General features: G+C 37.1%; 1 protein-coding gene across 1 annotated transcript in view; it reads left to right on the top strand.

Annotated features, from left to right (window-relative positions):
• COMMD2 (COMM domain containing 2) overlaps positions 1 to 5,269 on the top strand; it is a 14,024-nt gene extending 8,755 nt beyond the window's left edge. Inside the window, exons 3-5 of the mRNA XM_085302869.1 lie at positions 400 to 482; positions 1,803 to 1,976; positions 2,494 to 5,269. Of these exons, the coding sequence (XP_085158995.1) occupies positions 400 to 482; positions 1,803 to 1,976; positions 2,494 to 2,691 (455 nt within the window). The 3' untranslated portion in view covers positions 2,692 to 5,269. The remainder of the gene's footprint in view (positions 1 to 399; positions 483 to 1,802; positions 1,977 to 2,493) is intronic.
• Positions 5,270 to 15,633: the final 10,364 nt, after the last annotated feature.

Below are 15,633 nucleotides of genomic sequence, written 5' to 3'. Positions count from 1 at the left end.
GGCCGGGCCGGGGCGGGGCGGGGCGGCGCTGCCCGCGCGCGTGTCGCCGCCGCCCGCGCCGTCCGTTTCCTTCGGTCCGTCCTTCAGTCAGGGTGTCCGTTACTGAGTTCTAGCCGGTCATCGTGCTGTTGTCACTCAACTGTGCCGTAAGCAACTGGTTTGAAGGTTCTTTGTTTTTATCCACTTGTCTTTTAGCTGCTTACAGTGTTACATGAGGGGTGCGCAACCCTCTGCTGTTTTTCCTTCTTATGTGTATTTTGCAGGTTAGCTTTGGATAAACTTGCAGGTTTGTGTACTGTTGCTGCAGAAACTTAATGATGGAGTAAAAGGTGGTTTATGCCTTTTTTTTTTTTTTTTTTTTTTTTTTTTTTTTTTTTTTTTTTTTTTTTTTTTTTGAAGGAAAACTTGATGTAAGCATCGACACTATCCAGCATGGAGCAGAAGGGTTAACATATCTTCTCACTGAGAGCTCCAAGCTCATGGTAAGGTCGTGCTGGTGTAGTGACTGAAGGGATCGCTTGTGAGATGTCTTATGTACAGCTCTAGTTTGGACGTTACTGACTCCTGGGGAAAATTGAGTTCAGAATCCTGATGAGACAGGTTTTTTAATGAAGGTGATGTCTGTCCCTTATGCAATTCTCCTTAAAAACACTGCATCTTTATGGATGACTGTTTGCAATTTTTGTTGTCTTTGAAGCTAAAACTTGACAGTGTTTTAGCAGCTGATATCAAGAACATACAGCAATCCAGGCTGCTTAGGGAAGAATCATGCTTGAGGATTTAAGTAAGAAAAGACATTGGAGTGGGGGGTCCTTGCTCAACTTCCGTACAGGACGTGTGCTATGTTAAGCCCCGTAAGCATTCCATATGTTAACTGATGCATTTAGCTTGAGAGCTTTCTCAGTTCTTGATATCAGAAGTTTGGATTAATATAAGCAAATATTGAAAGAATGGTAGTTCAGATAACTTTTTCCATTGGAAAGACTGCTTATTACTGTTAACACTGAAGAATTTCTGAATGTTGAAAACATGGAAAAGATACAGAGACAGGTAATTTCAAATCAACTTCAAGCAGTTAAAAAAACTTCAAGCATTGTTCTGAAGAATTGATAGGGAGGAGAATGAAAAATTGCAGAATTTTCTGTTGAAGTAAGGTAACTTGATGGACAGAAAAATTATTGTGGCTTTCTGTAGAATACAGATGATCACAGAATGTTTTTGCTGTGAGAAAAATACTTACTCCATCACAAGTATGTAACATCTTCCATTGAATAAATAACTGCTTCCGCGATAATGAACTGAACTTCTCTATTTCAGTACAAAGGAATTGACCTAAGGGAGTTGCCTTCTGAGGGTCAGTCTGAGTTGATAAATGTGGGCTTTGAGGCTACACAGTGCTTGCTTACCTTTGTAGATAATCAGCTCATTTCAGAGTATTTATAATTTGAATATCAGTATTAAATTAATGCCATTGATAAACTGATTATCTAGAAATGTACTTCCAAAGCTTAGAAGTTTTTGTTGTTGTCTTGTTCCCTGATGCAAAGAATCAAACATGAGGATGTTGAATATTTTTTTTAAAGACTTAAACTGTTTCTAAAGTTTGTTCAGATTAATAATAATGTATCAACGTACATAAATTACTTAAAACATAGGTGATTTGTTTTGTCCTAACTGTGGAACTTCTGCAGAAACATAATTGTGCCATATCACGTGTATGGTGTTTACATACAGCTTCATTTGTTTCTCAATAAATAATGAACATTACGCTGTTCCATATTAAGGGCTGACTTGATTTCCAGATTTCTGAGATAGACTTCCAAGATTCTGTCCATGTTCTGGGATTCTCGGATGAATTGAACAAATTATTGCTCCAGCTTTACCTTGATAACAGGAAAGAGATCAGAAGCATTCTTAGTGAGCTGGCACCAAAGCCTCCCAGTTACCACAATCTTGAATGGAGACTAGATGTGCAGGTAACTTCTTATTTATTTATTTTTAGTAATATGCATCGTACTTTACTTTTTTTTTTTTTTAACATTACAAGCAACTGTGAACAAATTAATGTGACTGGTATTATTCCAAAGTGATTGAGGCAGCAGGGTTTTTATGTAAAATTGACATAATTTTGTTACTGCATAGGTGATAACTAAATTTAAGCTGAACAGGATATGTAATGATGCAAAGTATTTGTTGCTTTATGAAGACTAAATTCATAGCTCCATTGGTACTTTAAGAATGTTAAAAAATATATTGTCTTGCTTGTCATCTAACTTTCACAAGTATTATGAAAACGTTATTTAGAGTGGATTAATGTTACCTAATGATAAAACTAAATAATATATTATGCATATCTTTATTTGTGAATTAAAAGGATTTTTAAGCAATCCTGCAAAGCAGGTCCTGCACACCTGTCTGAACTGTAAATGTGAAAATTGACTGCTGTCTCTGTTTGTTTCCTTTTTCCTGTTTCATCTAAACTCCCTCATTCAGCTTGCAAGCAGAAGTTTGAGACAACAGATTAAGCCTACCATGACTATAAAGCTTCACCTTGATCAGAATGGAGCTCAAACTGCCCAAGTGCTGCAAACTGACCCTTCTACACTTCTTCACTTAATTCAGCAGCTGGATCAAGCCTTAGGGGAAATGAAAACAAACCATTGTAGGAGAATAGTGCGCAACATGAAATAGTTAATCCATGACTGTTGTCTTATGAGGCAGTTTATGAAATGACCAGAAACAATGTTCACAAATACATTTTGAGGAAAACAAACATCTGGATCAGATGAAAAGCTTTCCTATGCCAGGATTTTGAGCCAGTAATTATAAGCTGAATGTCCTCAGGTGCTAACTTCATACAGCTGCCTGATATGAGATAGGTAATTAGTTTTGTTTTACCTGCACATACAGAAATTCAGCATGCTGTATTTAGCATTTCTTTAGCTCTAAATGAGTATACTTAAAGAACTTTTCTACATTAAGTAGAGCTACTTCCGTATTGTATAAAGCTGCACACTTATGTTTATCAAGCAGATTTTTTTCTTGGTTTGCTTCTGTTTTGAAATAAAAATACATTTTCCACTGTAAATGGTACTGTACATGAATGGTTCTTTCATGCATACAGCTACAAATATAGCTGTGGGAGTACTGCCTTCTTCCCTGAAAGGGTTCAGTCAGTGCAGAGAATGRGTGTTGTACTGCCCTTCTACCCTTCTTTTCCTCCACCAACAACACTTGGAGGCTATTGTCTTGGAAATGTTTCTGTGAAGCAATGGTATACCATGTCATGAGAAATTTGTTCCTAGCTTTCTGGTCTGACCTACGTTTTAGGAGATCTCAAGTCTTGTTAGATAGTGTTGTTCACCTGACCTTACAAAGCCAGTAATGTGGAAGCATTAGCTAGCTTTATTATAGTCAAGCTATATCCCCTGAAAGTATTGTAGAAAGCCTGTTGGCTAAGTATAAATTAACATACAACTTATTTCTATATATAGAAGTGATCTGAAAAATTGTAGAAACAAAACCTTGGGCTTCAGTGATGATTCAGTGATTAGGCGAATTTGGAAAAGTTTTAACTTCAGCTAAATCTCAATGTTGTTTAAACATGTTTTGGCTTGTTCGCTGGTAGGTCTGATTCAACAATTTCTTTCTCCCATGTAGATAGTATTTTTAAAGGAAACAATACACTAATTATTGTGACATAATTGATTTCTGTTTTTAAGAAAAATATCTAACACGGGTTATACAAAAAGTCACCTTCTAGTAGTATTCTAATACAATATTTTAGTGGCCGATGTTAAATAGTTTCACTAATTACTGTTTTACTGTCATTAGTGAGGTGCATCATAAGTGTACTGCAGAGGACAAATAGATGAGGGAATTTAGCACAGATTTTGGCAGTAACTGTATCTTTACYGTCTTTCATAATGGCAGGTCATAATGCCATTCTCTATTACTGTTTTCCCACTTTCCCAAATGCATTAGTTTCTTACTACTTTGCATTTTTGTACCTTTTGGTAGGTATTATTTCAAACAAAACATGGCAGAAGTGCTATGATCAGTAACAGATACCATAACTTAAGAACTAAGTCAGTTTTCTAGAACATAGAGCTGCTTATTCTTTGCCTCCTTTAGATAGCATGGCTGTGGTGTAAACAAGCTTAATTCTGTGTCATGTATATGAATTAGCTAATAGTTTCTTTTTCTTAAAATGTAAAGCTATTAACATGAAATACCATATCTGGCCATTTAATAAGCAGATTGTTGAGACCTTTGTTACATTAATTCATGGTGATAACAGGGATTTCATAATTGCAGAGGTTTCTCTTGAACATCTGGTGACTAAATATGATTCACTTAACCCTGTCTGTTGGGGCTTCTCTGCCACAGCTCTGATTTGATATATTCCATCAAATGCTTTCTGTCTATATGGGATGTGCAGTGGAAGAGTACTTTTTGATAAATTACATTCTATATGTAAGAATCTGTGCAGTTTGATTGAGCTGGCTTTGCATTAGTGAAGGTTTGGTCACTGCCTACTGTATTTGAATACTTTATGAGAAGATACAAGTTGCTACTTATTTGTTATTTTTGAGAGGAATTAAGAGGGATTTTTGCATGTTGTGGCGCTTTCTTAGGAAACTTTACTCACAATGCAGGTCCTTTGATGTTTTGCTGTTTTCTAAAATAAATGGGGAAGAAGAATCGTGTGGGTTAAATCTTTGATAGTTTTGATGGAGAGGAATGAGTAAATGTTTGTCATCTGTTTTTTCTCTCCATTTATGTGGTAGTTCTAAATATAACCAAATGTTACCACTTCACACTTCTGATTTGTTTTTCTTTGTAATTGGCTTATATTTTAAAGTGAAATACAAGAACAGCCTATACATAGGCTAGCCAATGTTTTTTCTTTACCAGTCTCTTTGGTATAGCCGTAGTCCAGAACTCAGAACAACAGGAAAGATTTTAGGGTTAAGTTCTAGATTTTCATATTTCATTTCCCTGTTGCCCAGTGAATCTGAACACTTTTACCTATTTCTTCAACTTCCTGAAAAAAGAAAATGAGCTTCCAGAGTTAGCTGGTATCATGGCAAATGCTGGCTGTTTCTCTGCATGTAGTGTCCCAAATGACACTTAGTGCTATTGATGTAACTCTACAGCTTTGAATTACCAATGTTGTAATTAGCGTATTTCTATAAAAGCAGTTTTGTCATGCAATTGAAGCTTAAGAGTCTGAAAAAGCATCTTCCACTTCAGTACCCCTTAAATAATATTAAAATAAGAATTCACATATGGATCTGGATTTTTCAGCTTTAATGTAAATTCTATACAAAATTAAAGGTGACATCTAAAGTTAAATTTGATATAGCTTCTTTCCTTATGAATTTGCTATTGCTTTATAAAAATCACTGAACAAGAAATGGAGAATACATGACATTCATAAATTATTAAAAATTATGTTGTAATGTTACTTTTAACCCACCTTGAACTTTTTAAAATTTGCTCTAATATTTAGCCACTAAAAGCAAAGTTAAATCTGAACTTGCTTCCCTTCTTGCAGACTTGCAAAAAAATAAGAGAATCTTGATTTTATAAAAGAAAAAAGTGACTCTCAACTTACCTCTTAAGAAGTTACTTTCTTCTCTTTTTTAAGTGACTCATCAGATTTACTCTTCTGACATTTGCACTATTTCAGTGAACAAAGAGAAATGTTTATATATTCCTGTTAATAACTTTTGGAAAGTACAGGGTCTACTGGATTAACATATGCAATATCCATAGATAAAGTAGTTCAGTTTTGTGACCATGATATGGAATAGATGACCTCTCAGTGCCTCTCTCAGCTTTATTTTCCATGTCATTTTGATTAAGGGAGCATTCAGTGATAATGTGCACTTAAACAGTAGTATTGCTTTCCACAGGTCCTCTTGTGTCATAAAGTACTCAAGTGTGATTAGGATGAGCCAAAATTGAGGTACAAGCTAGACTGTGTGGGGAGGATTCCCTSCCCTTTTTTAAATACGGTTGATGTCTAACTAATGTCATTTCTGATCTAATGCATTTGTTTAAAATGTAAAAACATTGTTGAAGTAATAATGACTTGATGATGTTTCTGCTATGTATTAATCTATAAGTTAGTAAATGCTTCTGAACCCAGAATTATCTCTCTAAAAGCACACAGGCAAATTGCAAACTTAAATTTTACATCCTGATGGGCATTAATTAGTAAAAGACTATTGTGAAAATAATGACACAGCCATTGCAGTCATATAATGAAATAATTACAGTAATGAAATAATAGTATTTGGAGCTCTTCATCTAAAGATCTTGAAGCAATCTACAAACATCAATTAAATTCTGAATATTCTGTGAGGAAGTGAAGTGCATTACTATTTCATCTTTAAAGACCAATCAAGTATGGAAAATACGTTTTAATGTTACCATCAGTGTGGGACTTCTGTATGTTTACATTGCAAAAATTAATTTTATTATCAAGAACTGCCCTTTCTGTGTATGTCAGGAAATGTTTGGTTTAACAAAGTATGCAACTTGTGAATAGGTCCCTGGCACCTTTTGGATAGTGCACTAAGTTCAGGAGAACTTCATACAGCTACAAATGTCCAGGTGCATGGAACAGCTAAGYATCCCAAGTATTCTAAGCATAGGACAGATTATTTTGTTAAAAGCAGTTAGGTTGGGTCCTTAGCTATATGCATTCCATGCAGATTTGTGTATCTTTATTTTTGACTGGTATAAACAGCAGAGGGCAGAGAGTTTGTGTTTTTTTGATCTACAGAGTACAAGTTTCACTATGCAATTATTTTCAGTGCTTGGGTTCCACTAAAAATTATTCGTAGTCTCAGACCAAGTTAGGAGTGTATTTCCTCTTATATTTTCGAAATTCATGATCAGTATTAATTTGAAAATGCTAAAGCTTGTAGTATTTCAAACCATTGTAAAACACATTGGTTGCTTCTGTTTTTCCTTGAATCTGCCAATTAATTTGCTAATCCATCTAGCACATAATATGACATAATCTGATTCTTGCAACAGAGGAGGCTGTCATTGGTTTGCTGTTGTTAAAATACGTAATTCCTTAAATCATTAAGTAAACCAATGCAGTAATGCTTTTCTTCCTGTTTTTTTAAATCAATTTCAATGAGCCATGGTCACTGTCCATATTATAAAATATAGTGTATAAATTTTTTTTATCCAAGTTTGATTAATTCCCTATTTCAAAAGTAGACTTTCCTATAAGCTTGGTGGTGGTGGTGTACTTTTGCTAGTACCTTTCTTTCTTGCATGCTTTTAATGTACTAGACTGAATACTCCACCTTTTAACTGGCTAATTAATCAGATGTCCTGTGAATTATATGGGGGAAACTACTTTTGTTTAAACAGATATGGCATTAGTTTAGAATTACATGCATATAAATAAATTAGTATCATAGAATCATAGAATCAGTAAGGTCGGAAGGGACCTCTGGAGATCATCTAGTCCAACCTCCCTGCTCAGCAGGGTCACCTACAGCGTGTTAGACAGGGTTGCATCCAGGCGGGCCTTGAAGATCTCCAGAGAAGGAGACTCCACCACCTCCCTGGGCAACCTGTGCCAGTGCTCCGTCACTCTCACAGGGAAGAAATTCCCCCTCACATCCAGGCAGAACTTCCTGTGCTTCAATTTCTGCCCACTGCCTCTTGTCTTGTCACACGGGACAACTGAAAAGAGTTTGTCCCCGTCCCCTTGACACCCTCCCTTCAGGTACTTGTACACACTGATCAGATCCCCCCTCAGTCTGCTCTTCCCCAGGCTRAASAGGCCCAGCTCTYGCAGCCGTTCCTCACAGGGCAGGTGCTCCAGCCCTCTGATCATCCTCGTAGCCCTATGCTGGACTCTCCCCAGTAGCTCCATGTCTCTCTGGTACTGGGGAGCCCAGAACTGGACACAGTACTGGAGATGGGGCCTCCCCAGGGCTGAGCAGAGGAGCAGGATCACCTCCCTTGACCTGTACTTTAGGATTAGGCCTTGAATAAATACTATGATTCTTCTTAAAAAAAAAAAAAAAAAAAAAAGTTAAGACAAAAATCTTTTTAATATAATGTTAAAATGTATTAGATCTATTTTAACACTACATGAAATGTGTCCATATATAGACTCAAAGGTACAAATGCAGATTTTCTTTCAGTTCCAGTTTGTGAAAGAATGCCTGTTTCCTATACCATGACTTTGTAATGTTAACAATAGGTAGTGTTAGGAACGGAAATCCAGTATTAGGAATAACTTGGCAAAACTCCATGAGTAAAACTGTACTGTTCCTTACTTAGCTAAATAAAGGCAAGGAAGTTTCCTGTCTGTGCTTGGCTGCATGGTCAGGGTCTGGGGTATTACAGCACTTTTTTTTTTTATATATATGCTCTTGCTGATTCTATTCTCAAGATAAATATAGATTGTGGCAGTTTGAGGACTGCAGTTGTATCTTGTGTGAGTGAAATTTGAAATCGGAAATTTCACTCACCTATCAGATTATTTGCATCAAAGATGCCTGTTTTACTGTTCTGGGTTTAAAGTTATTTTAAGTATTTTTTCAGAAGAAGTACTGGTAATATTTAAAGATGGAATAGTGGGCAGACTGCTGTTATGTGAAAAAAGCAGTTTTTACTGTGATCATATAACAACAATTTATTTTAAAATTACTGTGATCATCAACTTTATGAATTCCACAAGTTACTGTAGATACAGAAGGTCAGGCAATCCTTCATTTCATTTACCAAATTAATTAAGCTTGTTGGAGGTATCTGCTCTTAATAATTGCATCCAATTTTCCTCAATTTGTAAATAATATTCAGGCTGAGAGATGAGCCATAGTGACCAAATATGCTGCAAAACACACTAAATACATCTTTTTCCACTGCTAAATAGGTAATAATCTTCCATTAATCTTACTCTATTCCTTTCCCTATCTGCTGCTCTCAAAGTTTATTAAAGAGAATATAACAGAATCTCCCTTTATGGAATATGTATCTTACTCTACAGTGTTTGAGTGTGAATGTTCAAATTATTATTTGTGCTCCAAGCAGATGCTATAAAAAGCAGAACTGTAGAAGTTAAGAAACTTATGCGCTTACACACAACTATACTTTTTGCCACCAATCTGTGGTCATAGGTGTACCACAGGATAACAGAAGAACTTCTGTCCTGTTAGGTCTGTCTTCAGCAGAAATCTTGACTAAGTGTTTCAAGTAAATTTTACAAAAATACCTCAGCAGTTACCTACACTGTAACTGAGACAAAACTCATTATAAGGATTTTATGAATTTCAGGAACTGGCTAATAATTTGACATGGCTGGCCTTTAAAAATCGTAATTGTTTATGCTTTTCTACGTGCAAATGTATCTTATTTCTAGATCTAAGCATATACAAGGTTGACAGGTCTTTTTGGTTCTTGCTGGGGACTGCAATTCTGGATGTTGCTGATAGGCTGTTACAGCCTTTGCTGGAGTGGAAAGTGAGCACATCTTAGGCACTTCAGTAACAGGGCAGCTATCTCAGCCTGCGCTGTTGATGAAGCTAGTCTAATTAAGTTGATTAACTTTGCATAAAGCTCTCAGATGTTGCCTTCTGCCAGCTGCGCTCTCTTGGACAGTAACATCCAGGCAGCAGACAGCTGCAAGCAGTTTGAGGGATGAGTGTCGCTGGAACTGTCCCATTGTCCCATATAGATCTAAAGGAATAAAATCAATAATTCAAGAACTGTGAGCTGAGTCCCAACAAAGCTTATATGAAAAAGATCTCAGGTTACAAAATTTCTCTAAAGATGAGACTTGGCCTTTTTATCTTGGTTTTGTAAATATTAGAGGCAGGGGTGCTTTTTAACAAAGAATTTCTTCAGTGATCTTTGCCTCTTCGCAGGATCCTGATACTGAGAGAATTTCTTAATTGTGGTTGATCTAAGCGATGTGCTGTATCTAAAAATATTTATTACAAAAGCCTAACATACAGCCTCATAGTAGACTTTATCAAGAAATCCCAAGAAAGCAAAACATGTATGCCTTTTATAAATCAGTCAACAAATATCCTATGCAGGAAGTTCACCTTCTGAGTACCTTTATATTATTTTTACTGTAAACTGTTTTCTTCTTGGTCCTTTTTGAGTAAGTTATATAATCGTATCTTGTAACATCTGAATACTGTATCATACCAATTTCAAGATTTCAGATCTTCCTTATGAAAAACCATAAAACCAAAACAAGGAGGAAAGCAACATTGTGTCTCCTGCTCTTCCCAGGTAACTACATTAGAAGAACCTCTGCTATTTTGACACTAGGAGACATCTCCATTTCATGATCTCAAGCTAATGGATGGAAATGTTTGCCTAGTTCTGACCAGCTAAAGAATAAAAGTTCTCACTGGTCAGCATACTCCCACAGCCCACACCAGAGCTTTTTCAAGTACTGCTAACCAAAGATGGGTATTGCTGTCACCTGTGTATTGAATATTTATCCTTAATACTTCCTAGAAAAACAATTTCCCTCTCACTCCTGCTCTTTCTCCCACTGAAGTTCACAAGTTACTATCAAGGATGACTTTCCAGATAAAAAGAAAACTCATTCTGAACAATGAGTGTGCATGTTGCTTCTAATTTCTAGGGGAAATAGGGGATTCTGCAATTCAAATATATGTGGAACCAGGGATTAATCAGTCATATAGCCTTTATCTTTGGTAGAGAGAGGGTAAAAAGAGAAATATACAGTGCTAAACAACTACAATCAACAACGTGTTCAAGATGTGTTAGGAAGTATATAACTTTTTTTTTTAATTGCTTAGTAAGTCCCTCTCTACATAGCTGGTAAGTTTTATGCTAACAGCAGTAGCAGGATGCTAGAATAATTGGGCTCTGATTCCAATTCTCCTGCTGAGCCTAAGCAAATTGTATCACCTCTTTACTGGACACAAGAAACTCAAACTGGAAGACCCTCCCCTAAGTATCAAATCTGTTGTGCGTCAACTATTAGCTTTGTTCCCTTGCCAAAACTACATCATAAAATCCCCTCCATGTACATGGCAGCTTGTATTAACAAAAAGTAAAGTAGTAGTATTGTATCTTTCTATAAATGAAATTAGTTATGCTAGCAAAAATAATTTTCATGCTGGTTTAACTGTCAGTGCTGTTCTATGCTACTCTGTTGCTAAAGTCTGTAGAGCTCTTACAGAATATTTTTCTTCTTTACCTACTCCTATATATTTTAGTCTTGTGAGCACAGTAATTATTCTGGTATTTAGTCAGGAGTGTTCACACAGGGAGTCAAATGGACATAACTATTTCAAAACCACTCTTTTCAATAAAATCATACTGAGTTAAGCTTTTTCTTTTTTCTTTTTGCAAATCCAAACTTCTATTTTCAAATACCAGAATAGACCAGGTTCTAGTTTATTTTGTGTGGCTGTTTTAAAATTTATTTTATGTGGCTGTTTAAAGATTTATTTTTATCACAGAGTTCGGCCAAAATTCACGTTCCAGATCTGTCCTGAGTAACTGTAAGTCCTAAAGACTAGCTGTTTGTCTATCCTCTAGATGTTACCACAAATGTGAATTTATTTCCTAATTCATTTATGTGTCAAGTCAGCTGCATTACCAAAACTCATTTTCAACAGTAGTTTACACTACCTGAGCCAAACTGAACATGGTGTGGCTACATGTTTTGTTCTACTGCCATCTTGGTGGCAAGGGAGAGAGAGGGAGAAGCAGTGACAATCTCATAGGAGTTGAAACAAGCATCTGTAGTGTGGTAATATCTGACAGGTCAGCCCAGATCGCTGTTGCAGGCTATTTAAGTATAATCTGAATGACTTTGTATTGATGTGGATGAGCAGAATACAAGCAGTCATACAACCCATTCTGCTGGCTGTGCTGTAAGGGGAATAACCTCTTAGAGAGAAACATTGCAACGATTTTTTGGTTAGCACAGCTGTTTCTGAAGTGAATGTCTGAGCAGTCATCTATTATAGATGTTCACGTAGGTTTCCTGCCAGCAAAATTACATCAACTTATAAAATAACATAAACTAAGCTGACAGGAGCCCTTTTTTGCTAGCAGACTGTGTCCATACTGGAGGTTTTGTTGGCTTGGAGATGTTGGCTGGAAAATATATGCTGACATAGCTATTCTGGTGAAACTTTGTAATATACACCAGGTCTTTGTATTAAATAACCCACATCAGAGTTGGCTACAAGGGATATGCTTTGCATGCATTCTGAAGCACCAGCCAAAGTCTAAAATTTTTCAGCTACCTGAGAAACCAATAGCTGTAAAACACACGAAGATACCTTTTTTTTAACAAATGGATCAATACTTAACATTCCGATTGTATGTTTACTGTGGTATATCTTTCTAGAAATAATATCCTTGAAAATTAATTATAGAACTAATAGCGGGAGCACAATATGCAAAAAACATCTAACATTGTTGCAAATGCAAATAAGAAATACTGATTTGCATGACAAACTATATCATGGATTTTAAAGTGTGAATATGTGTACATATACATTTATATAGTGAAACTTCATGTCATGTGTTTACTGTTCCATTTTATTCTTTGTTCTCTATTACTTATTTTGCAGAAATACAAGATTTTTATTTATGGCTGTTTTTCACTGAAGTATATAAAAGCAGGTAGATACAGTTAACGACTACTTAAAGTTTCTTTATATACTGCATGCCAACAAAAGGGAGGAAGCATGCACGTTCTTCTTTGTCTGCACTGTGTAATTGCTAACCAGTTACCCAGGAAGGAGATTTTTCAAGGGAATCTTGAATGTTTTCTCTTAAGACATCACATACGCCTCTTCACCTATATGGGCTTTCTCAGAAAAATGCAAGGCTCTCATACAAAGCAGGAATGGATCTAGAATAAAAATGACAATGTATGTTACTGCTTCTTTAAAACATTACATGCTCATTATCTAAGGATATGTTTGAAAGTGCTTGATTTGAAAGTGCTCTGACTGCTTGGCTTTCCATTGAAGTAGAGATGCTGCTCTTGAATTTGCTGCTAGAAGATGTACTAAGAGGGTACACTTGAAGAGCTGCACTTTTACAGACCTTTCAGCTGAAAAACAGAATTTCCATACTATTCAAAAACAGTTGAAATGTACATAAAAATGAGATGCATTCATATTATTGTTGTATTTTTTACAATGCATGATCCTATAATTAGAAGAAAAATATAATGACAAGGAGGCATTCTGTGTATGTCTTATTTGTGGTTATATTCCTTAATCACTTAATCCAATATGCACTGAAATGCCATTTTCTTCTTTTGACCTAAATGTATTGAATCATTGTCTATAAAAGCTGGTGGTCATGTCATCTTTCTACACCTCAGGAAGGAAGTTACTTGTTTCTAAAAGAGGAATAATAGCAATAGTACTGTGAGAATTTATTCTCATATTTTTAATCACTTTCAGATTAGCAGATGAAGTTGCTTTAGGCCACATCAAGTGGTAAAATAAAAGGTAGTTTTATTGTGTTGTAAAAAGTGGAGCTGAAATCCTAGTATGTTGCTGAAGAATATGGTTATAGCTATAACAAATACTGCTTAAGTTTAAAACAGATGGGTATATACTTACTCATGAAATGCAATACTGTCTTATGGAAGTCATTTAATTAATTTACCCGACATGTCAACATGAATGAGATTATCAGAGCTTTGCCTTTAATTGGCATGTCGTTTGGAAAGGAATGTAAGAGGTAGATGGGTGTGTCTTTACTGAAGGGTACAGAGGCCTGGAGGAAGCAAAAAAGCCTTTGTAAAGGCTATATGAAAAAGCACTCATGTTCAGATCATTATCCGCACAATAGCCACGCACATACGCACACCAAATCATCTAACATGCAACGATTTTAAACAAAGAAATTGCAGAAAAAAAATATATGTAATATCTGCATAACCCTGCAGCAGGTGCTGCAATTAGCACAGACTGAGCTGGTAAAAATGCTAGCAAGTGACCCAGCAAGGAAGCAGAAGAATGGTACAAAAGATAGCAGGGAATATTCTCAGGGAACTGAAGTGTAAGCAAGTCTCAGGAGTACTGTGTTTCCTGATCAGAAATATAGCAGATGTGTGTGTGAGGGGGGGGGGAGTGGAGATCTGCCTAGCCAGTGGAAACATGAACAGGAAATGAGGAAATGTAAGGAAAAATAAATAAATGACAGCATACTTGCTTCTGAAGCAACGAAACCAGGAAATGTACAAGCAAGAGCAACTCTTGTTCCCTAGATCTGAGTTTAACGCAGAATTCATGTACCGATTTAACCTGTGAGTCTCAGAAGCTACAGTGCTAACCTGAAAGGTAACACTAACCAAGGGATAAGGACTGTTCAGCAGACAAGTCCTAGTTTCAAGTTGCAGAAGCCAAATGAAGTTCAGAATAGGTCATGCTACTTCTTAAGGCAATAAATAAGAGATGAGAGAAAAAAAAGCTTACCTGAGACTTTTCTAACATAGTTTCTGATTAGTGAAGAGGTTGTATTGTGATCAATCAGCATAGCCTGCAGTCTGTCTGAACTGCAGAAATAAAATGAAGAAACATATTACTAAAATAAAGATGTTTGTATAGTGAATATGTAATATCTCTTTGTACACAGTCATAAAGACACTGTATGATTCCTACAGTAAAAAACAACCTCCAAGTTGGGAAATAAACGGTATTATTCCTCACAGATTGAGCCAGATATTTTCAGCAAATTTGGGGTCACATCAGCACCATTTGTAAGCCACTCCAAGTGCCTCCCCCCAATCTTCCAAGGGAATATGAAGATTCAAAATGAGCTGAATTCTCATGAATTAAGTTTAATTTATAGAAAGCCACAGGAATGCATTCTGATGATGGCTACAGTTTCTGATGTAGGTTAAAGGGAGGGCACGTGACTGCCAACAGGATGGCAGGATAGATCTAAAGAGTGTCAGGGCCATGTATGAAATACCACCTGTGGGGAGCAAGTTGTAGAGATTCATGATAAAACTCTGCACTAAATTCATACCAGTCAACGACGGGCTGAGCCTTTTCGCAGACACTTACAAGAGAGAGGTAGTCCATGTCACGATACATGTTTCCTTCCTTTCCCCCACTGTGAGGCTCTCATAGCCACAGGGTCACTAAATTATGCCATGAAACTGCTGTGACCAGTGAACCTAAGTGAGCATCATTTGGCTTCCAAAGATTAATGACATCTCTGAGCTTCCTGAATAATGGTTTAAAAACAAAGCTAATTATGCGGACAGAAATTCTTTCAGCGGTGCCAGCAGAGAAAAGGCCTCGGGTTAGCGCGCAGCACCGCGACCACAGGGGCGGGGCTACCCCGAAGCAAGGGGCCGAGGCCCCGAAGCGGTGGCGCCTCTGCCGCTCCGCGCCCGGCGCAGCGGCCCCTGGGAAGAGCGAGTCCCGGGCCGCGGAGGGCTGTGAGGGGACAACCCCGTCGTGCTGTGAGGAGGGACAGCCCCCCCAACCCGCGCTGTGAGGAGGGACAGCCCCCCCCCAACCCGCGCTGTGAGGGGACACCCCCGTCCTGCTGTGAGGAGGGACAGCCCCCCGCCCCACGCTGTGAGGGGACACCCCCGCCCTGCTGTGAGGA

This window comes from Rhea americana, unplaced genomic scaffold, assembly GCF_003343005.1.
Source record: "Rhea americana isolate MKP2758 unplaced genomic scaffold, rheAme1 scaffold_193, whole genome shotgun sequence".
Classification (NCBI taxonomy): domain Eukaryota; kingdom Metazoa; phylum Chordata; class Aves; order Rheiformes; family Rheidae; genus Rhea; species Rhea americana.
This window is presented reverse-complemented; position numbering and strand designations above follow the sequence as displayed.